This window comes from Mixophyes fleayi, chromosome 7, assembly GCF_038048845.1.
Source record: "Mixophyes fleayi isolate aMixFle1 chromosome 7, aMixFle1.hap1, whole genome shotgun sequence".
Taxonomy (NCBI): Eukaryota; Metazoa; Chordata; class Amphibia; order Anura; family Limnodynastidae; genus Mixophyes; species Mixophyes fleayi.
The window spans coordinates 22,972,008-22,994,315 of NC_134408.1; the positions used below are offsets into that span (position 1 = coordinate 22,972,008).

The 22,308-nt window shown below is 43.0% G+C and overlaps 1 protein-coding gene across 1 annotated transcript in view; it reads left to right on the plus strand.

Moving 5' to 3' along the window:
* Positions 1–22,308, plus strand: part of GRID2IP (Grid2 interacting protein) — a 77,758-nt gene that overhangs the window by 3,131 nt on the left and 52,319 nt on the right. Inside the window, exons 2-3 of the mRNA XM_075179343.1 lie at positions 2,437–3,020; positions 8,552–8,706. Coding sequence (XP_075035444.1) covers positions 2,437–3,020; positions 8,552–8,706 — 739 coding nt within the window. The remainder of the gene's footprint in view (positions 1–2,436; positions 3,021–8,551; positions 8,707–22,308) is intronic.

A 22,308-nucleotide genomic window follows, 5' to 3' on the forward strand; every position in this document is an offset into this window, starting at 1 on the left:
GTGGCCCAGAAGTTGATTGACAGCATGCCAGGGTGAATTGCAGAGGTCTTCAAAAAGAAGGGTCAACACTGCAAATATCGACTCTTTGCATAAACTTAATGTAATTGTCAATAAAAGCCTTTGACACTTATGAAATGCTTGTAATTTTACTTCAGTATACCATAGGAACATCTGACTAAAAGGTCTAAAAACACTGAAGCAGCAAACTTTGTGAAAAGCAATACTTGTGTCATTCTCAAAACTTTTAGCCATGACTGTACATATACTAAGTGTCCTTATTCTGTATATTTGGACAATAGTGCTGCTCCTGTTATTATTCAGTATACGTGGACATACCATTACCTCTTTTAGCCACATGTATTCACTCATTTTATTGAAGTGATTATGTTTGAAGACATTTGTACTGCAGGGCTTGGCTTATTTTACTGTTATCTGTACAGTGTATGTGAGATTTAATCTCCTTGTGCCATAAGTGCCGCAGCCCAGACATGTTTCTTTTCTGTACCTGTTCCTACCGGGATCTGGCAGTGTGACAGGTTCCTGTTATGTGTGAATCACACTCTGTGTAAGCTGTATTATCAGATCTGTGACTGCTCAGTCACTTTGTAGTTGGCTGGCCCAGGTCATCGGCCCATTTAGGCTCTAGACACACTGCAGTAGCATGGACCTCAAAATTTCCATACATAATAAGGTTGCCAAATAAATCCTGTATACTGATGCCTGCTTGCTGGTGATAGCGTGCAGCACCTATGTTATAACTGTGCCAGTATGGGAATTTCATAGGTGCCTGGCGTTATATGACTTCACGACCCAAAGACTCTCTTACCTCTCACGATCTGCATAGATTTTTGTGTCCGCATATTATTTGTCATGTATATTAAAGCTAGAAGCAGCTATTCAGTTTATTCGCTGTCACCTGCGTCTAGAATGACAGTACAGTGGTCTATATTTAATAAAATTGTATATATGCACAAATGTACTGCTTGTTCCCTGTAGGAGCCAATCAGATTCGATCTGTCATTTTTACAGTGTAGGTTTTAAAACGTAAGCTAAATTTTGATTGGTTGCTATGGGTTACAGCACGTTTGTGCACATAACACTGTTCTATGTTATGGACAGCATATAGAAGGGTGAGATTAACTAGATAGCACAAAGCCAACACAATGTACTTTTCAGCTGTGCTGATGGTTGGTGCCCCCCGGCCCAGCCCGCCCCTGGCCACCGTGCCACTAAGATAAAGATCATTGGAAACAAGGCAAATGTTAAAATACTGGAATGCCTGCTGCATCTCTTCCCGCCTACTCATTTGCATATTCTATTCTTGGACTAAGGTAGGGGCTGTTAGATGAGGAGAGAAAGACACAGACTGACCTTGGTTTCTTGTGACCTTAGACAAGTCACATTATGTCACTGTTTCTTAGCACCCAAAAACAAAATTATAATCTCATATGAGCTAGAAAATATCTGTGTATATTGCTGTGTAAATCTGTGCATCTTATTACATAAAAACAACAAAGAGAAACAGGAAATGCGCTCGCTGAATCAAATGACATTTGGTGGCTTCTGTTGCAATATTGATTTGAGGAATGTTATCATCATCATCATCATCATCATCTATTTATATAGCGCCACTAATTCCGCAGCGCTGTACAGAGAACTCATTCACATCAGTCCCTGCCCCATTGGAGCTAACAGTCTAAATTCCCTAATATAGACACACACTCACACATAGACAGACAGACAGAGGGAGAGACTAGGGTCAATTTTGATAGCAGCCAATTAACCTACCAGTATGTTTTTGGAGTGTGGGAGGAAACCGGAGTACCCGGAGGAAACCCACGCAAACACAGGGAGAACATACAAACTCCACACAGATAAGGCCATGGTCGGGAATCGAACTCATGACCCCAGTGCTGTGAGGCAGAAGTGCTAACCACTAGGCCACTGTTAAAAAGAAATCCAGCTATTTTATTCCTTGCATGCCCCTAATGCAAATAGTAGAACCATGGCTGGACCAAAAACCTCTTTAATACAGCAGAAACGGAAACAAAAATAATTTTTTTGCTTAAATACGCAAACAGAAGCATAATATATGCCCGGTCGTAGAAGGGCTCACCAATCACTGTCAGCGAAGTTTTCACAAGCAGCCAATCACTTCATCAGCATCGTCTGCTATGTTAGAACACTATGTTAGAACACCCCCAAAAAGCAGGCTAGCTACACAAACTGGTTAGTACTCGCTCTGCCTTAGCCCCCAGTATTCAGAGTTCCCTGCCTAGAATACCTATGCAAGTGCAGTTGGCGGAGGGAGGGAGTATATTATGAACCAAGGAGGCCCCATGGGATTCTACTCTCTGGGTTTCTTCTCCCTCAATTCATGGTGACAGATGTACTGTTTGTGCCTATGACAAAATACAATGTTTTCTTTCTTTGCAGTTACATCGATGCCAGTCACCAATGAAGCCTGGCCAGAGGCATTTGGCTTTGGGTTGGGTGGCTTGGGCCCCTGTTACATTCTATGGGTGGAGGCTGGAAGCAGCGCACACGCAGCAGGTTTGCAGCCCGGTGACCAGATACTGGAAGTAGAGGGGAGGCCGGTGTCTTCTCTGACCTGTGAGGCCCTGACCAAACTGGGACGTGAATGTCTTAATGTGCCCCCGAGTATTGGGGTGATATCACGAGTGCAACAAGTGGAAGTCACCAGGAAAGCAGAAGAGGAGCTTGGCCTTGCGCTGAACGATGGGAGACCCCTGCAGGTGGCCGCTGTCAGTCCTGGATCTCCTGCATCATACGCCGGGGTAAGAGCTGGAGACTTCCTTCTGGAAGTCAATGGTCTCCCTGTAACAGATACATCGGAGGTGGAGAACTTGGTTTCTTCTGGTGGAGAGGATGTACTCCGGCTGGGCCTCCTGTGTGTGGGTCGGAGGCAGAGACACAGTAGGGTGTACAGCGCAAGTGGAAGCGGATTAGAGACCTCAAGCCAAGCGCAAAGACTTAAAGCTCAGGAATTTAACCGAAAAGTAAGTTGTGCAAAATGTTTGTTATAGGGCTCTTGCATAAAATATATTGTTGCCTCCCCAGAAACACCACCAGTGGGAAGAATTACAATTGAGAATCCAGAACAAAAATAATATAACTTATGTTACTCCATTTTTCGATTTAGAATCTTATCTAAGCCCTTGTTTTTGGTATTGGCCACTGTGGACATTTTCCATTGAACAACCCCTACTCATGTTCCCAAAATTAAATATGCAGAGAAATGAAGGCTCTTTGTGCAGACTACCCAATATGTTTTACTATCCTTATAAGGCAATAAATGCAAAGCAATTTGTCACGAACGCGCTCCCAGCTGCCGTGACGTTGGGGTGTTTGCTGTATGAGGTCACACACGATTTCAGCCCGCAGTCTCTCTCACCTATCACACAGGTTCTTAGACCTACGGAATCGCCCCCAAACACAGCGCTCTCACACCCCCCAGACACTTCAGGTACAGCCACCACCTATTGGTTATGGGCAATAGGACCCCAATATACTGTCCCACGCTGGCACACAGGCTCCTAGTTCCACAAACTAGCAAGACTCACACCAGCACCCACAGGGTTAACTCTTCACACCTCCAGACTGTTACACAAATGTACATACAAGCACACACAGCTTGTTAATCAAATGTATCAACCAGTCACACACAGGGTAACCTGGATAAGCAATCTCTCTTCTACACAGGCTATGGATTCTTTAGAGTATCAAGGACGCAACTTATTAAATTTTAGATTTAATATACAAAAGGTACAGGGCATACAGATATAAAGAAAAATAATGAATAAACAAATAATAAATTTGACATAACAAGCAAAACAGTTTAAAATAAAAGAGATAACGTACAGAGCATTACTTACATATAATAATCTGTATGCCTGGGGCAGGCAGAAATAATGGACAGTCCTTCAAATAGATTGATCCCCAAAAGTCTGACAATTTGTTCCCTCAGAACACAGATTTTTAAGCAACCTCAAATGGGTGCGGCATTCACAGGGGCAGGGTTAATGCTAATCGGGGTTGTGTCCTGGGACACCTTTTCAAACCAAATTTACCTGTTGCCTGATTTATTAACCAATTCTACAATGTGATATATTTGTCCTGGACAGCGTTACATCGATCCAATCTTATCATTAACAAATCCCTTATGACTTGGTTCATCTTGTCATATCAAACATGCCTAAGTACAGGGCATTCGCAGAGCTTCCACTCCTTTTCTCCATTTCTCTGTGGGTCAGAATTCTTAATTTACCATATGAGCTGCCCTTCCTCATGCTATTGAGGAATAGGTGGTTGATCTCTGCTTTTATTGATTTTAAGTGGCATATTTTAAAACTGAATTCTTTCTGTCTATACAGTATTACATATAGGCTATGTTATCCCCTGGCCTCATTGAGCCAGGCCACATGCTGAGCGGTACCTACAAGTCTATTCAAGTGTCACAAGCAAACAGTGCTATGTCCTGGAAGCTGCTAAAAGTGGCAGGCTTATCTCCTCACACTGGGATGTAAAAACCTCCAAACACCATTACATCAGACTCTGCGTCTTTTACTGTTACACTAGCTTATCAATGGATTCATTTGATACAACCTATTTACCCTGCAGTTATGAATTATCCCTTGTAAATAACTGCAAGCTCTCTAATTTACACCTAGGGGTTAGTTTGTGTTTATACTACCTATTGAAGGGAAGTAAATTAGCTAGGGAAATACATGATCAAATACAATGGATGTCTGTGATCTGCATATCTAAAGCTGGTCTCTGCACAAAGGGTTTACCTAACTCAATTACCTGTTCCTGGGCTCATTTAGTCACACCTTTATCTGAATTGAACATCAGGTGAATTTAGGTATTCATGCAAACATTTATTTGGGTCCTGACATCCAATATTCTATTTCAGCATATCAGATTTATGCTTTATCCTGACATCTCCCCCCTTCAAGAGATGGCATGGGCATTGACTGACAGGTCAATGCCCAAGATCATCTCATCTAATTTCCCCCTGGGTCCACTGTAATAGCTGCTAGCTGGCTCTCACTGTCATTATGAGCCTTCAACCGATTATTATGAAAATTTCTCTCTATCATCCTGGCAGGGGAATCATCCCACTGCTGCCACCAATTTGTCACGAACGCGCTCCCAGCTGCCGTGACGTTGGGGTGTTTGCTGTATGAGGTCACACACGATTTCAGCCCGCAGTCTCTCTCACCTATCACACAGGTTCTTAGACCTACGGAATCGCCCCCAAACACAGCGCTCTCACACCCCCCAGACACTTCAGGTACAGCCACCACCTATTGGTTATGGGCAATAGGACCCCAATATACTGTCCCACGCTGGCACACAGGCTCCTAGTTCCACAAACTAGCAAGACTCACACCAGCACCCACAGGGTTAACTCTTCACACCTCCAGACTGTTACACAAATGTACATACAAGCACACACAGCTTGTTAATCAAATGTATCAACCAGTCACACACAGGGTAACCTGGATAAGCAATCTCTCTTCTACACAGGCTATGGATTCTTTAGAGTATCAAGGACGCAACTTATTAAATTTTAGATTTAATATACAAAAGGTACAGGGCATACAGATATAAAGAAAAATAATGAATAAACAAATAATAAATTTGACATAACAAGCAAAACAGTTTAAAATAAAAGAGATAACGTACAGAGCATTACTTACATATAATAATCTGTATGCCTGGGGCAGGCAGAAATAATGGACAGTCCTTCAAATAGATTGATCCCCAAAAGTCTGACAATTTGTTCCCTCAGAACACAGATTTTTAAGCAACCTCAAATGGGTGCGGCATTCACAGGGGCAGGGTTAATGCTAATCGGGGTTGTGTCCTGGGACACCTTTTCAAACCAAATTTACCTGTTGCCTGATTTATTAACCAATTCTACAATGTGATATATTTGTCCTGGACAGCGTTACATCGATCCAATCTTATCATTAACAAATCCCTTATGACTTGGTTCATCTTGTCATATCAAACATGCCTAAGTACAGGGCATTCGCAGAGCTTCCACTCCTTTTCTCCATTTCTCTGTGGGTCAGAATTCTTAATTTACCATATGAGCTGCCCTTCCTCATGCTATTGAGGAATAGGTGGTTGATCTCTGCTTTTATTGATTTTAAGTGGCATATTTTAAAACTGAATTCTTTCTGTCTATACAGTATTACATATAGGCTATGTTATCCCCTGGCCTCATTGAGCCAGGCCACATGCTGAGCGGTACCTACAAGTCTATTCAAGTGTCACAAGCAAACAGTGCTATGTCCTGGAAGCTGCTAAAAGTGGCAGGCTTATCTCCTCACACTGGGATGTAAAAACCTCCAAACACCATTACATCAGACTCTGCGTCTTTTACTGTTACACTAGCTTATCAATGGATTCATTTGATACAACCTATTTACCCTGCAGTTATGAATTATCCCTTGTAAATAACTGCAAGCTCTCTAATTTACACCTAGGGGTTAGTTTGTGTTTATACTACCTATTGAAGGGAAGTAAATTAGCTAGGGAAATACATGATCAAATACAATGGATGTCTGATCTGCATATCTAAAGCTGGTCTCTGCACAAAGGGTTTACCTAACTCAATTACCTGTTCCTGGGCTCATTTAGTCACACCTTTATCTGAATTGAACATCAGGTGAATTTAGGTATTCATGCAAACATTTATTTGGGTCCTGACATCCAATATTCTATTTCAGCATATCAGATTTATGCTTTATCCTGACACAATCCTTACAGATCTTTTCTATTTTCTCTTGGACACCTTAGAAGGTATAGATTAAAGTGAGCTTTCCCACAAGAGAGCATGCACTGAGGTGAGCTTTCCCACAAGAGAGCATGCACTGAGGTGAGCTTTCCCACAAGAGAGCAGGCACTGAGGTGAGCTTTCCCACAAGAGAGCATGCACTGAGGTGAGCTTTCCCACAAGAGAGCATGCACTGAGGTGAGCTTTCCCACAAGAGAGCATGCACTGAGGTGAGCTTTCCCACAAGAGAGCATGCACTGAGGTGAGCTTTCCCACAAGAGAGCATGCACTGAGGTGAGCTTTCCCACAAGAGAGCATGCACTGAGGTGAGCTTTCCCACAAGAGAGCATGCACTGAGGTGAGCTTTCCCACAAGAGAGCATGCACTGAGGTGAGCTTTCCCACAAGAGAGCATGCACTGAGGTGAGCTTTCCCACAAGAGAGCATGCACTGAGGTGAGCTTTCCCACAAGAGAGCAGGCACTGAGGTGAGATTTCCCACAAGAGAGCATGCACTGAGGTGAGCTTTCCCACAAGAGAGCATGCACTGAGGTGAGCTTTCCCACAAGAGAGCATGCACTGAGGTGAGCTTTCCCACAAGAGAGCAGGCACTGAGGTGAGCTTTCCCACAAGAGAGCAGGCACTGAGGTGAGCTTTCCCACAAAGCAGAGAGCATACTGGTGTCTTTGTTCAACGTTTGGTAATTTGTATACCTTCCTGTTTTATTAAGGAATATATGGCTGTCAAAAATATGGTTATGAAATAGGATTGCACTCTTCAGAATATTCTGTGTTCATCACTTAATAAAATACATAAAACTACATAAATAGTATTCGTATTACACTCTATTATACAGGAATAAAATGTGTTTATAGATTGCAGTGAGCCACATGCATTGTATGGGCTGTATATTCATTAGTATCTAGCTTGTGGATTAACTAGAAGCCTTTGCTTGGCGGGAGGGTGCACAGACTTTTATCTTCCCTCAATGATCTGAATTCTGGCGGTTAGGTCTCCTTCTTCGGCTGGGTACACACTACAGGTTATTCACCCAATTATTGGGCCAATCACACAATAAATGACCGTTCGGCCTGATATCACATTAGTGTGTGTGCTCCAACGATGAACGATTATCATTACAAAGCACATCATATTATTTCATTTTATAAACGGATTAAAAATCTTGGTTAACGATGAAACAGTGTTGTTCCAATTCTGCACTCAGGACCGGCAGTGTCCATAGATCTCTATGGAGTCTGCAGAGTCATGATCTTTTCAGCCGATGGTTATGACAGATGGAAGAGCACAGATCTGAAGATAAAACGTGTATATTGTGTACACATGAATCAGCTGCTGATCGGGACGTTCACTCGTTGTTAAAATAATTAACGATATCGCATCGGGAGCAATTTTCTGTAGTGTGTACCCAGGGTTACACTTATAATGGGATCCATTGCTAGACCACTTTCTCCAATATAATAAAAACCTTAAAATACACAAAAGTGACACGTAATAAATGTTCTTACTTTGTGGAAACACTTTGTAATAAGCAGGAAGTGTAGTAATGTGGGTCAGTTATGAGCATTGTCCCTTTGCAAATTAAAGTGTATTCTGCCCCTGGTAATGGCAGTAGATTGAACCTCACAAAGTAAATGAGACCTAGATAATCTCAGTGTGACGTCACCGTCTGTTTTGTGCCATTTTTGATGTTTATTGTCTTACCCTCTGGCTATCTCCTCCAGCTTGACGAGGTCCTGGGAGACCAGCCGGTCTTGAAGGAGAAGGTGTTTGCTCTGCTGAAACAATACGCTCAGGAGAGGAAGGTGGATCGTCTGGCTTATACCTTACCCATGATCCTCACTGAAGAGTCCCAGCACCGTCTGATTGACAACATCAGGTACCACACTCTCCAGTTCTGGATGTATCTTTTCATATTAATGACGCTGTGTAACTAGACAGATTCCAGAAGCTGTAAAACCTTATTAGAGAATGGTTGTTATAACGACAAACAAACATTTCTGTATTAATTGCATTGTCAGGGTGCAGAATTGGAATTTGCTGGATTTACTCCTAACTCTTAATCTGGCCCATTGTGTTTAGTGCCGGACAACCCACCATGGGCATTGTTGTACCATACATGATACACAAAAGTGATCCCTAACTTTCCCTCTGTGCCTCGTGGATTCTACTCTGCTATATGAAGCTGATGGCTCATACCTGCCCTGCAGCTCTGGATTCAGCTCTGTTTCTGTAAATGGCTTTGTACAGGAGACACCACTTCATCATCATCATCATCACTTATACAGGTCTCCGCAAATATGTCCAAAACCTAGGAGTCAGCTCCAAAAGTCGTCTGTCCAAAGATAACGTACATATAGCTATATATAGTGCAAAGTGTGCAAAGTTATTTCTGGTGCTCAGAATGGAGAGCCATATCTGTGGTCAGGTATAATATATACACTGTGAGAAAGTACAGCATTCACAGGAATCCGACACAGGTATGCTGAACCATTTAACTGTTTATTGGCAGTTGTCAGGATGGTAAAACAGTTCCAACGCTGGTTCAGCAATCATATCAGGAACAGTAGACAAAAATCCCCACCACCTACATCTGGCTAGACATTACTTCCCTGTCTGCAAGCCGGCCACTTACTGGCATCAGTGGTCCCTCCTACACATACAGACAGTGTCTTTATCCTCCACCCCAAGCACTACAAATAAATCACAGCAAACCAATCGCACCCATGTGGAACACCTGTCTGTGTGTGTGTGCTCAAATAGTATCCCAGGGAACCTTTAGCCTTGTCTGCAGCCTGCTTCTGAAGACTAGTTGTGTTTTTAACAGTTCCCTTATAGGGGAACTGTGGCAAATATGCCTCTTTGCCACAACACATTATACTGTCCTGTGCAGCCTAATCCTCTCTTCCCCTGTTATTGAATATCCCCCCCCCCCAGTTTTGAGAATGGGTTTGTGCACAAGAGTCAATGTGTAGGTTGGGCGTTGGTCAAAGAGAATGAGTCTGACTCTATAACATTACTTGTACATTTAGAATGTGATTTATAGATGTATGTAAGTACAGCTGTGCCTTGGTGCATACGTACTACTTATCTTGTGGCCCCTTGCTCTTGGAAAGGCGGATCAGGGGCCTTACATGGAAGTGCAGTACAGTGAGAGGATGCAGGTGCAAGTTACACACGCCTCTTACTTTGAGTTACACAGATCTTGATATAGGGTTAGATGTAACGTCTGCACCCACATAAACAGAATAAATGTTTGTAAGGTAATGATGATGATTGTCGCCTCTTTGCTGCGGAAATCTATATGCTGGATTGAAGGCTGCACTTTATGTTCAACTTTAAATTATCTCATTATCTGCAGAATCCAAACTCTGTCTTATTAAATCAACGTTCAGCCAAATAGCTGCACGTTTCCTTTGGGTTCAGTGTCCTATTGGCTGCTGGACCATGTGGCCTCTTGCAGTTGTATGGTCCGCTATGGTTTTACATTCACCCCTGATCACTTTCTTAACTTTCAGTCATTGAGCCTTTGTGTAATTAGTAATTATTCATCATACCTAAGTTCTGTATATTGGGCTGATGTCGGTAATGACGTAGTCTCTGTGTGACATTCCACAGCTCATACACATAGTCCATATTCTGTGACTTTCCATTCACAGGAAGGTAACCTGGCAGAGCTCCCACCCCTCTTTCCTTGTTCTATTTTTGGCTTTTGTTGATCACGAGATTGTAATTCACAAATCCTCAAATAGCAAAGCTGAGACCAGCGCTTTAGGCGCTAACAGCAGAAACGGTTCATGATGATGTGGTCAGTAGCTGCAGCTTTGTACCTGGGTCTGACATGTTTATATGTAATGCTTTATCGGCAGTGTGTCTACCATCCTGTCTCCGTGTTATATCCCTCTTTCTCTACACTGCACAGATACAAGAGAGATGAATAGATTATAGGTGATTTGTGCTGTGTACTCATGAATGCTTATTGTAGCCCTGTAGTGTGGATACAGCTTTATATAGAATACTTAAGTGTTTTGTCAGGTATACTATAGATTTAAGTATTAGACGTTTGGTTTGTAAGTCCAGACAGCAGCGACTGAGAGGCAGCTCTTCCCTGCACTGTGACAAGCTTATTTTCCTTTATCAGAGAAGAAAACTGGATTTAAGGAATGTGAGTTTAATTGGTGTTGGGGTAATGCTAAATTAATTTTGGGAGTTATCTGAGGAAATATAATTGTCTGAGGTGAGGTGAATAGTGAAGGGTTGTGTAGACCATATATTACTCTGTGATAGGACTGGTAAATTTGTGGGGCATTCTGTGCAAAAAGGTGTGGTTAGTGGATGGGGCGGGGTTACTGGATGGGGTGGGTCTTTGCCCCCTCTGCATCCCCTTACTTTGCCTCCTCTGCATCCCCTCACTTTGCCCCCTTCTGCATCCCCTCACTCTGCCCTCTCTGCATCCACTCACTGCCCTCTCTGCATCCCCTCTCTCTGCCCCCTCCACGTCCCGGGGGCCAGGAAGAGAAAAAACAAAGCAAAACAAAAAAAACTTACCAATCTGGCGGTACCCGGGACCCAGCATCCTCATCTCTCCTGCCATTTGTCACTGAATGTTGGCCGTGATGACGTCACGCCCGACATTCAGTGAGAAGCGAGGAGGGAGGATGCTGGCTCCCGGGCGCCGCGCGAATTGGTAAGTTTTTTTTGTTGCTTGTTTTTTTTTATTTTCCTGGCCGCAGCACCCCAAGGAGCCACTGTGCACAGTTTGGGAACCACTGGCAAATTTTAGCCTAGGGCCTAGGCTAAAATTTGCCAGCCCTCCCCTGGTCTGCTGGATGGGGCGGGGTTACTGGATGGGGCCATATTACTGGTTGGGTGGGGCTACTGGGTAGGGCATGGCTGCTGGGTGGGCAGGTCTACTGGATGGGTGGCTACTGAATGGACGGGGTTATTGAATGGGGGCTACTGGATGGGCGGGGTTTAAGGTGCCAAAGGCTGTGTGCTACAGGCTGCAATGATGTGACTGTGACCCTGGATTTAACTAACATATAAGTAGCAGCAGAAGCAGACTGTACTGTATTAGCCCATAATAAGTCAACAAGTTGGATGTTTGCACTTCATTATTATATAGTGTGTTTTTCCATGAGTTGCCTTAAATGTTTATGTACCATTTGAAATGCTTTTAGTGCTCCTCGCAGATATGGGGTAACCGCCTGTCTGCATGTAGTCCAAGACGGTCTGCGGAGACACCCTCCGAACAAATATGACCCTTTAAATCATCTTCTGACTAATACAAGGAACTTATAGTTCACCCACAAAATATTTTCCGGGATTAATTTGTTGATTACAATCTCTAAAGGGATCTCTATTGTATAATGAACATTTCATATTTAATATGACTACGAATCACATTTTTGAGTGTGTGCACCTGTATATGAAGCCTGCCGGATGCGCAGGTTTTGTAGCTCTGTGGCCTTCACACCACATTTCACGGTGCTTGCTGGGACACCTTTGCATCTGACAAGTGCAGGGAGGTGCGCTGTGCATCGTGTTAGCATCACGTCAAAATCAAACCTGCTAGTTTTGAAACCTGATCTCCACCAACTCTTGTCCAAAATAAAGAGTTTTTTTGCGCTATTAAAAACTGTGAAACTTCTGCAGAGAAATAAATTACCTAAAAATGTGCCCTCTCCACCTTTTTATCTTATTTCAGTTATCATACTCCACACAAAGTGAAATCTCAGTTCTGCTCCTCCCTACAAAACTAGATGCCCCGGTGCACATCAGGGAACACCCTCACTCCCACCAATTCTTCCCATCAGGCAATGCCAACCTCTGCTCCTCCGCAAATGCCGCCGTCACACTTTACAAAACAAATTAACTTTGGCACAAATCTAGTTGCATCAGAACACAGTTGCACGATGACGCCAAAGAGTATTTTGCGCTTTGCTGTGTTGTACTTTATTAATAAAACCCTACGAATCCTTAAAAACAAAACTTTCCCTGTTCATTCTCCCCCTGTGAGTTTCTGTGTGTTGTAGCCAGAGCGGCAAGGTGGGTTGCTCAGATAGATCACTTTATCCTTGGCTATACTAGTAAATATTTCAGAAGACGGAGGTTCGTACAGATAAATATAGCACCGATACACTGAAATGGGCTCCCTCGTGGCACAGATGTATAAATAGAGGTTGCTGTCTGAACAGGGCCGTGCATTAATGCTGAGAGACCCATTCAGCGAGCGCAGGATAACAGCTGGTCTCATAGTAATCTCTTATCTACGGCACAGTTCCACTGCTCATTCTGAAGCTGGTGAGCCATCCAGGCATCTGAAGGGTTAATGCAAATGAAATGCTAATCCCGGGGAGAAGATTTACCAGCTAATCTCTGCAAATGAATTGCCGCTGAGTGCATCCCCAGTTTTACTGGCTCACCCCCCCCCCCCATCATTCCCCCCACTAATGGACCTGATTTTTCTGCCTGCTCAGGGTTGGTGTAAACTAGATCTCATGCTATACTTTTAATGGGGCAAATTATGCATCTTGCAGTTGCACTTTTACAGGGAATTGCATTTCACCAGTCATTTTAAATTGAAGCCTCAAGCCGCCCTATATAGTAAATTCGTCAGTTTGGGGCACTTTGAGCATTGCTACAGAAACATTTATACACACAGCAGTGAGCCGTGTTAAACAAGGCAGTACAGATGTGACTGGCGCAGTTTTAATGAGCCTTAGAGCTAGATCTACTAAACCGCGGATTTGAAAAAGCGGAGATGTTGCCTATAGCAACCAATCATATTCTACTTCTCATTTATTTAGTACATTCTACAAAATGACAGCTAGAATCTGATTGGTTGCTATAGGCAACATCTCCACTTTTTCAAACCCGCAGTTCAGTAAATATACCCCTTACTGTGTTTAGTAGACGACAGTTGGTACCTGTTTAACATAATTTATGTGCAAAGCTAATTCCCTGACTGGTGATAAAAGCTGCTTTCCTCGCCATCCAGGGAGAATTCTCCTAAGAGGGTCTCTGACGGGCAGCTTGGTTGAGGGCAGCCAGAGAGGTTGATGGTAGGTACTGTGCTATAACAGACCAATAGGAATGATTGTAGTGGTTCAGTGGTAAAGCTTGAAAAGAATGCTACAGGCAGGATACAGAGAGTAAATACCATAGGAGAGAGATGACCAACATGCTTCCATCTTTATGTTTGGTTGCAGTATTTAGCTTTATTTTAGTTCTATTATTAATGTGATTTTTTTTAATTTGAATTTGCGCAAAACAGTTATGTTAACCGGCTCCCAGCTGGCCACTTGTGGGTTGTACTCTCTTGGCTGAGTCAAAGAGCAAAGCTAAAAAAAAAAGGAGTAATTTTGCTCCTGGACAAACCATGTTACAATGCAAGGGGTGCAAATTAGTTTATTATTTTGCCCATAAGTTAAATACTGGCTTTTTTTTCATGTAGCGCACAAATACTTGATACTTTGAAATTTAAAGTTGATCTAGGACATGCCCTACCCCAAATATAAATCTGTCCCCACATTTTAAATTTACGTCCCCCTCCAATGCAACAGGGTTTTGCCAAGGTGCAAAGTTACTCCTTTTTTTGTTTTGTTTTCCTTAATGTCTCATGCCCTCTCTGCCTCTTACCCAAATTTTTTTTTATGGCAACCATTAAGGGTGGCTGGGGGCTGCCGTGCGCATCTCCATAATTGGTTCCATGCTGTCCGTGAAACCTCGAGGGTTAATAAAGAGAAAGTGGACACTTTGAGTTTGATGCTGATTGGATGCATGTTGGGCGTTACTTAGGTTCTAAAAGACCATCCGAAATATAGCAATTTGTAAGATGCATCCAGCTCTGCACCTGTACCTTACATGCACCAACATGCGCATACACAGCCAGGTCAGACCTTTTTAGCAAATGTTAACTTTCACAATTTTTTTTTCCTTCTATCGTACGAATGAAAAAAAGCAAAATATAAAATATTTTTTAAACATATGCCCACAAAATCCTTTAATATATGCACAATCAATGAAGAAAGCACCTACCCGCTTCATAGATTAATTCCTTGCTGTCCTCAGCCTGCATCAGACAACCCTATCGTCCACCATCTCACTTCTTCAGTCGTAAAGAGTCACAAGTGTAGATAAGTGGAACGCTGCATGCGCGTGGCGTGTGCAGTACAAATTTGCAGATTCCACGCTATGTAAACGGGCATATATCCAGCTCAGCATCAGCAAATGGTTAATTTGGTGTTGGTAGGAAAACCGGTGATGTCATGATTTTGTAACCAGAATGTCTTTACTTGTGGGGGCGGCCTATAGGAGAGGAGCGGAGGTCCTGACCTGATCTCCCCTCACACTAATACCGTTAGATCCAGAGTAACTTTGCTCTAATTACAGTTTCCACGCAAGCTTCTATTAGATCCATATAACACTAAGGGCTAGACTTACTAAAGGAAGGTTTGCTCAAACCGCACCTTTTCGGCTATTTTTCTGTCGGTTTAGAAACTGCTGGTTTTACAGAAGACAAAATACCGCCAATCAAACGGCCACAAATGACATTTTCCAAAACCACCACTTTACAAAACGCCATCCCGATTTTAACAATGATGAACATACAAACAGCTGGATTTACTCGCTGGGGTTTTCAAAACCGCCATCCGAATGGCCAAAATGAAAGAGGTGGTTGTGAATGGTGAGATTGCTCAAACTGCTGCTGTTTGAGCCATTTTGCCAGAGAAAGCACCATTGACATTTAAATTATTTGGGCAATCATTATTTGTTGATCAAGGGGCAAAATTTATTTAATATTAACTTATAGGGAATTTTTTGTTATATTTTTGAAGGGGACACTATTATAGCATTATATTATGTTATATTCTGTGGGAAATGTGAATATATAATAAAGTTAACAGCACGGTGGCCAAGTGGTTAGCACTTCTGCCTCACAGCGCTGGGGTCATAAATTCAATTCCCGACCACGGCCTTATCTGTGTGGAGTTTGTATGTTCTCCCCGTGTTTGCATGTGGGTTTCCTCCGGGTGCTCCGGTTTCCTCCCACACTCCAAAAACATACTAGTAGGTTAATTGGCTGCTGTCAAAATTGACCATAGTTTGTCCCTCTCTGTCTATGTGTGTATATTAGGGAATTTAGACCGTAAGCTCCAATGGGGCAGGGACTGATGTGAATGAGTTCTCTGTACAGCGCTGCGGAATTAGTGGCACTATATAAATTGATGATGATGATGATTGTTAATGGTGGATATAATTATTTATGTTGCACAATTTGGCATTACATAGTGCCCGAATAATATAATATTTTTTTTTTCCCCCCATAAGTTAATATTAAAATCATTTTGCCCCTTAATCAATAATGATTGCCCAAATAATTTAAATGTCAATTGTGCTTCCTCTTATGTTCTGAATGGCAAAATAGTTCAAACAGCATGTTTGAGTTATCCAGCCCTTCTGAAGCATTAAAGTATTAAAACTGTCTTGTGCTGTTTCATCCAAACTGCCGGCGGTTTAGCTTGTTCAATCTGCCGTACATCACTAGTGATTTTAAATTTAAGCCTCAAGCCGCCCTATAGTAAATTCGGCAGTTTGGACCACTAAACCGCCGCCAAGAAACTCTATTCTTAGTAAATCTAACCCTATATGTAACATACCTCCCAACTGTTCCAATTTGAGGGCTCTGTCCCACCATCCTGATGGAGACAGCTTTGTGTCCGGCATGTCAAGCTTGTTCATCGTAACGAGACTGAAGTTACATGGGCAGGACCGGATTAACCCGAGGGCTTTCTGGGCTAAAGCCCAGGGGCCTCGGGCAGCTGGGGGGCCCCAGAAATGAGTCATAGTCTCACTCTCACGAGATCTCACATAATGGATAGCAAAAAGGAAAAAGTATAAGAGAAAAAATCTATAGTTTAATATATTCAAATGGGTTATGACATCACCAGTGGGGGGGGGGGGGGTTGTGACTGGGCCTCACAGTACCCCTAGCCCAGGAGCCTACAGTGTCTTAATCTGGCCCTGTACTTGGGCCATGAAATTTCCAAGGCACTCGAAAGACTGGCGTATACAATTTGCACATCTTCGGAATAGAGACAACTTTGCCCACAGCTCTGAGGTGATAAGGACAGGAGATGGCATTCTGATTCCGTGCAAACTACCAGACAAACACGTGGTTCCTGAAGGTTTTATGCACTGTACTGATTGCCAAGGCTTGTTTGCAAGTAAATACCTGTGGCGACTCGTGAAGTCATGTAAACTAAACCACAGGTGTGACAAACCCATTCTCTGTCTGCCTTTGCTCAGACTGTTCCACTTGACATCAGTGGTGGCTTTCGGAAGCTGTTGAGTAACTTTACGTCGGGTGAAATTTTACTAACTGTCAAAATGACAGATGCATCATGTAGATGGGGCTACATCTCTTCTACCGGGTCGAATCAGGTTTGGCACGCAAGAGGACATTCATCAGAAGCTTTGAGAAATGGGAAGGCTACCGTTATATGTCAGAAGAGCTACCCCTTTGGAGAGGATGGAAGACTTTACTATTCCATCAAACTTTCTACATTTAGCAGATGGTGTGAAGCTTGAAGCTGACAATGAAACTGGTACCTTTAAGACACCCTCGCTGGGGCGCTTTGTGCATGGCTGGCAAAACATATCCAGCATTGTGGTGTGCCGAGCAATGATGGAGGGCTGCACTGCTTCTGTTGAAAGTGCACACATCTTCAAGAAGATCTGAATTCAAAGGCACGAATTTGGAAGAGTTGGACATTGAGCCAGACGGTAAGTTGGAAATCTCGTTTATGATATATGGTTTAGACTTTTACCGCCATCATTTACATATCTATTCCTGTTTATAACTGGTCCAGCTACAGGGTGACTGGTCAGATGATGATCAAGCCCCCGTAACAGTGAGACAAGTAGACAAGCATTCAGTCGACACTTCCCTGTTAGAAGGGAGCAGGTGTATGGACCTAACAACACGGGATCAACGCCCAGCCAAGGCTTCCAAAGGTCGGTGTAGCACACGGTTTTGTCATGCAAAAACATGCTGCTTTATCTGATTTTCGCAGATTCGTAATGGACAACTCTGCTTCCTTTCAGGTAGAAAAGAACAACGGAATAAAACCTGGGCCAGAGATGAGATCCAAGCTGTGGAGAAGCACGTGGTGAAGACTATTCAGACACACCGGATGCCCCATGAGCCATCAGCACTGAGAGGTTGAAACTGGTTAGCTGTGAACTTCTACATAAATAACCGTATAACATCTGTGGGCAGCACGGTGACTTAGTGGTTAGTACTTCTGCCTCACAGCACTGGGGTCATGAGTTCAATTACCGACCATGGCCTTATCTGTGTGGAGTTTGTATGTTCTCCACGTGTTTGCGTGGGTTTCCTCCGGGTGCTCTGGTTTCTCTCCCACACTCCAAAAACATACTGGTAGGTTAATTGGCTGCTATCAAAATTGACCCTAGTCTGTGTGTGTCTGTGTTTTAAGGAATTTAGACTGTAAGCTCCAATGGGGCAGGGACTGATGTGAGTGAGTTCTCTGTACAGCGCTGCGGAATTAGTGGCGCTATATAAATAAATGGTGATGATGATGAAAGAGAAATATAAATTAGTTGAAACGATACACAGTTGTTGACCATGATTGTAACCTGTTAGGCTAGCCTTGGCTAGGTGTCGATGTATGCAGGTGTGTGGACGTCCTCATACGGCCGGAATACATGAAACTTTCCCCACCATACAGTCCGTGTCGATACTATGATCAAAGTCAAAGTGTAAAGCTCCAGCGCTTACTCTGGTGACGAACATCTCCTACACATACCCATATGTGTAGGGACTGAATAGTTACATATTCTTCGTACAGTGCTGTGTAATATGATTGACGGTATATAAATATAAAGTATAATAATAAAACTATATGCTAAATTCTACATGTTTTGCATATTATACCCCATTCATACTGCACCAAAATCCCGGGTTTTTGCCGGGGCGAGCTCAAACGACCCGGGTCTTGGTGCAGTATGAATGGTACAAGTCAAAAATCCCGGGTCTAAAAACCCGGGTCTTCAACCCGGGATTTATCGAGGGGTAATTCCCGGGTCGGACCCGGGTTGCCTGCACTATGAATGGTGCAACCCGGGTTTTTCAACCCGGGTTGCACAGAAAACAAGCTGATTGGCTGTCTGCCTGTCTCTGGAGGATGATGTCATCGGTGGGAGCCACTCCAGGGGTCCACGACACTGCGGGCATGGGTTTGATTTAGCCTTATCTGTGTGGAGTTTCAATTTGGAATTAGGCATTTCTCATTCATTTTATGCTTGCCAAAAAGAGGCCATTAATTTTCCATCTAGAAGTCTAGTCTTTTGGGGTAATCATTGAAATATGCAATGCCTAGCTTTAAAAGCCCCTACAACCTTCCCTTAAATATATGTTTCCCAGTCTCTTTATGCCTTTCAGAAAGCCCTCCTAGACTAGTACGACTAAATATATAAGCCAATTGGAGGTATCCTTTATTCATTATTGTATTATTATATTGTGTATCACCATTTTTCAGCCCATGAAACTGCTCTGGTGATGACTCCCACAAATTGCCAGGGCACAGACTTGTGCAGTATGAATGGGGTCAACCCGGGAAATTCCCGGGTCCGAGGTGCAGTATGAATGGTGTTTCTGAGCTGGGATGCTCCGAGCCCCGGCAAAAACCCGGCTTGAAAAACCTGGGATATTGCTGGGGCGGCAGTATGAAAGTGGTATTACAGGTAAAAAAAACTTTATTTTTTTTCTATACATTGTGGCATGAATCTATTACTCCCCCGCACCCAAAAGATAATCATGTTTATAACATGCAAATATATCATCCTTACTTTTCCAGAAGTCAATTAACATTCTATATTTGACTAAGTACAGTATAGGATTCGTGGAGAATTTAGAAATAATAAAATATTAGTGACTAACAAATGACGAATAAACTCCTCTCACTGGGAGACTGTTTGAGTCTCCACATTAGCTGTGAACAAAAAAACAGACCAGGAGCGTCATAAAGATAAAAAATCGTGCTGTTCCTGTTGTAGATTTATTGATAGGACAGGATTAATGTGCACCCATGTCAGCTAAATGTTCAGGTCTTCATTATTTCTGCATTTGGTGTAGACACATCCCTGGACTTAGGACTCAAGCACTTTCCATCTTCCACTGGATTAGTGATCAGGATTCTAGATCCTTTCCTGTGGGAGTGAACCCCCCCCCCACCCCTACTAAGATGCCTGGAAACTAAAATCTGATATCTGAGAAGCGAGCTGGGGCTAAGTCTCTCTCCACAGACGCCCCTCCCTCCCCACACACACATACACAGACTGGCAGATTCCCCATCTCATCTGGGCTGCAGTCATCTCCTGCAGACGCCAACAGATGCTGTGCTGAGCTGAGATATTAGGAGGAGGGTGGCAGCCGGTGGGTACCGCACACAGAGAACCTCTGAGCTTTCTACATGAGGATGCTCACCGCTGGATCATGATGAGCTGCTGGGGGTGAATATTCCTCTTATATGTCTCATTACATTAGTTTCCCATGCAGTCCTTCCAAATTAAATTAATTGTTATCCCACCCTCTTCCATGCACCTACACTAGCTTTAGAGTGCTAGCTGCTTAGGCAAGCCTCTGAAGACCAAGGATTTAATTTGACACCAACTACTTTTCTGCAAGGGTTGTGGAAGCTGCAGAGATATAAGAAATTGCTACAAATGCAGATTTATGACCTGTGTTGCGGAATCTTTGCACTTAAGTATGTTTTTTTTTGTTATTTGTGATGTTGGATTTACAGGGATGAAATGGTGCAGAAGGGGACAAAGGTGATTATTGTCAATGACTAATATCAGCTTCTGCTTTTAAAATCTGCTAGGCTGAGGTGGAGGCATAGCATTGCCAATCTGTGTTTATGATAATTGCTTGTTATGATCATTTACAGAGATTGCGAAACTCTGTGTGCTGCTGAACATTTGTTTTGTTCTTTGTGCTTGTATTCAGTAATTAGTACATTTACTTTCTTTGCCTATTTGGCAAATTGATGGCTGTATAAATAATATGAAGTCCATCTGTTATTGTACTGTCATTCCAACAGGTGACAGAGCCCATTAATTCCATCAGGGATTTGTAGCGTGCTATGATTAGGAAACTTTCAGTGACAATAAGTAGAACCTGGAGATTCAGTATGGAACACAGATTTGCAGTTACTGGATTCTAGGGCCCTGTTACCTACATGGTGCTACTAATGGTGTTCCCAGTTCCCACAGGCAAATTACTGCCCATTACAGTGAAAGTGCCAGAAGGTTTCATGCAGTGTTGAGAGTTGGAATTGTTACAGCCGTATTTCTCTCCTGAACCCTGTGGATTTCATCAGCTTTTGAGCAAAGTGTTCGTTGAATACAAATATAGACATCAGAGGCTGAGTAATGTAATGATCTGCAAGTACTTGTAGTGTGCCTGAATTCTCTGCTGCTTCAATTTACCTCTTAGCCCTTTAGCTGGCCAAGGGGCATGTAGCTCCAAAGAGCATCTCTTTATAGGTTTTACAGTCCATTCCAGGAGACCTGTGGCTGTCAACTGTTGTGGAACTAAAAGTTCCAGCAAGCCGTGCCAGCTGGGGACCAGCAAGGCATCATGGGATTTTTAATTCGGCCACAGATGGAGAGCCACAAAGTTGAACCAGTGACGGGATTAGCTGTTTTGGCAATCAATGTAAAGATGCCAAGCCATGGCACTCCTTTTGGAGCTTCCATGGCAAAATTGTATGTTTGCTGTACTGCAATAACGTGGTATGTGATAATTGATGTGGCAACCAAGGCAGCTGCCATTTTTGCCTAGTCCTTGTCCCGACCCTGTTATCTGTACTGCTTAACTCAGGCATGGGAGCCAATCCAATCGTCTGTCCGAGCACACCAAGGCTCTTGTTGTACAGGTCAGCTGACCGCTTCTTATTGGCTGTTCATGCTGGTGGAGAGTTCATCCTGGTGTCTGTCATGTTATTGTACAGTGCTGTTGGGAACAGTCTATTTTCACGCTGGTACAGTTAATTCTTCTCTGCATAATGCACTTGTGCATTACTCTGTTGGCTCTGCATATATATACATTTTTCTTTGGTAGGTGTGAACAGAGTAATGCACTAGGGGGCGCCAGAATGCACTTGAGAGCCGTCATCTGTTCATTGCTGGACCAAAATGCTCAATAATTACATTATATAAAAATATTCTAATTGATATTAATGTATAATCTCAAACTTTAAGGGTTTTTTAAAAAAAATTAAATAAATATGAGGCCGTGCACTGTTTCATTTCTTGTAGTGTGATGCGGTCAGTTTACAAATTTGTATTGATCTGCACTGAAAACTCTATGGATTAGGATCGGTCTTGCATGTATTTGTGCTTTGCTAGCTAGAACAGAAAATGCAACATTCATTCTAGAGCAATGGATGCT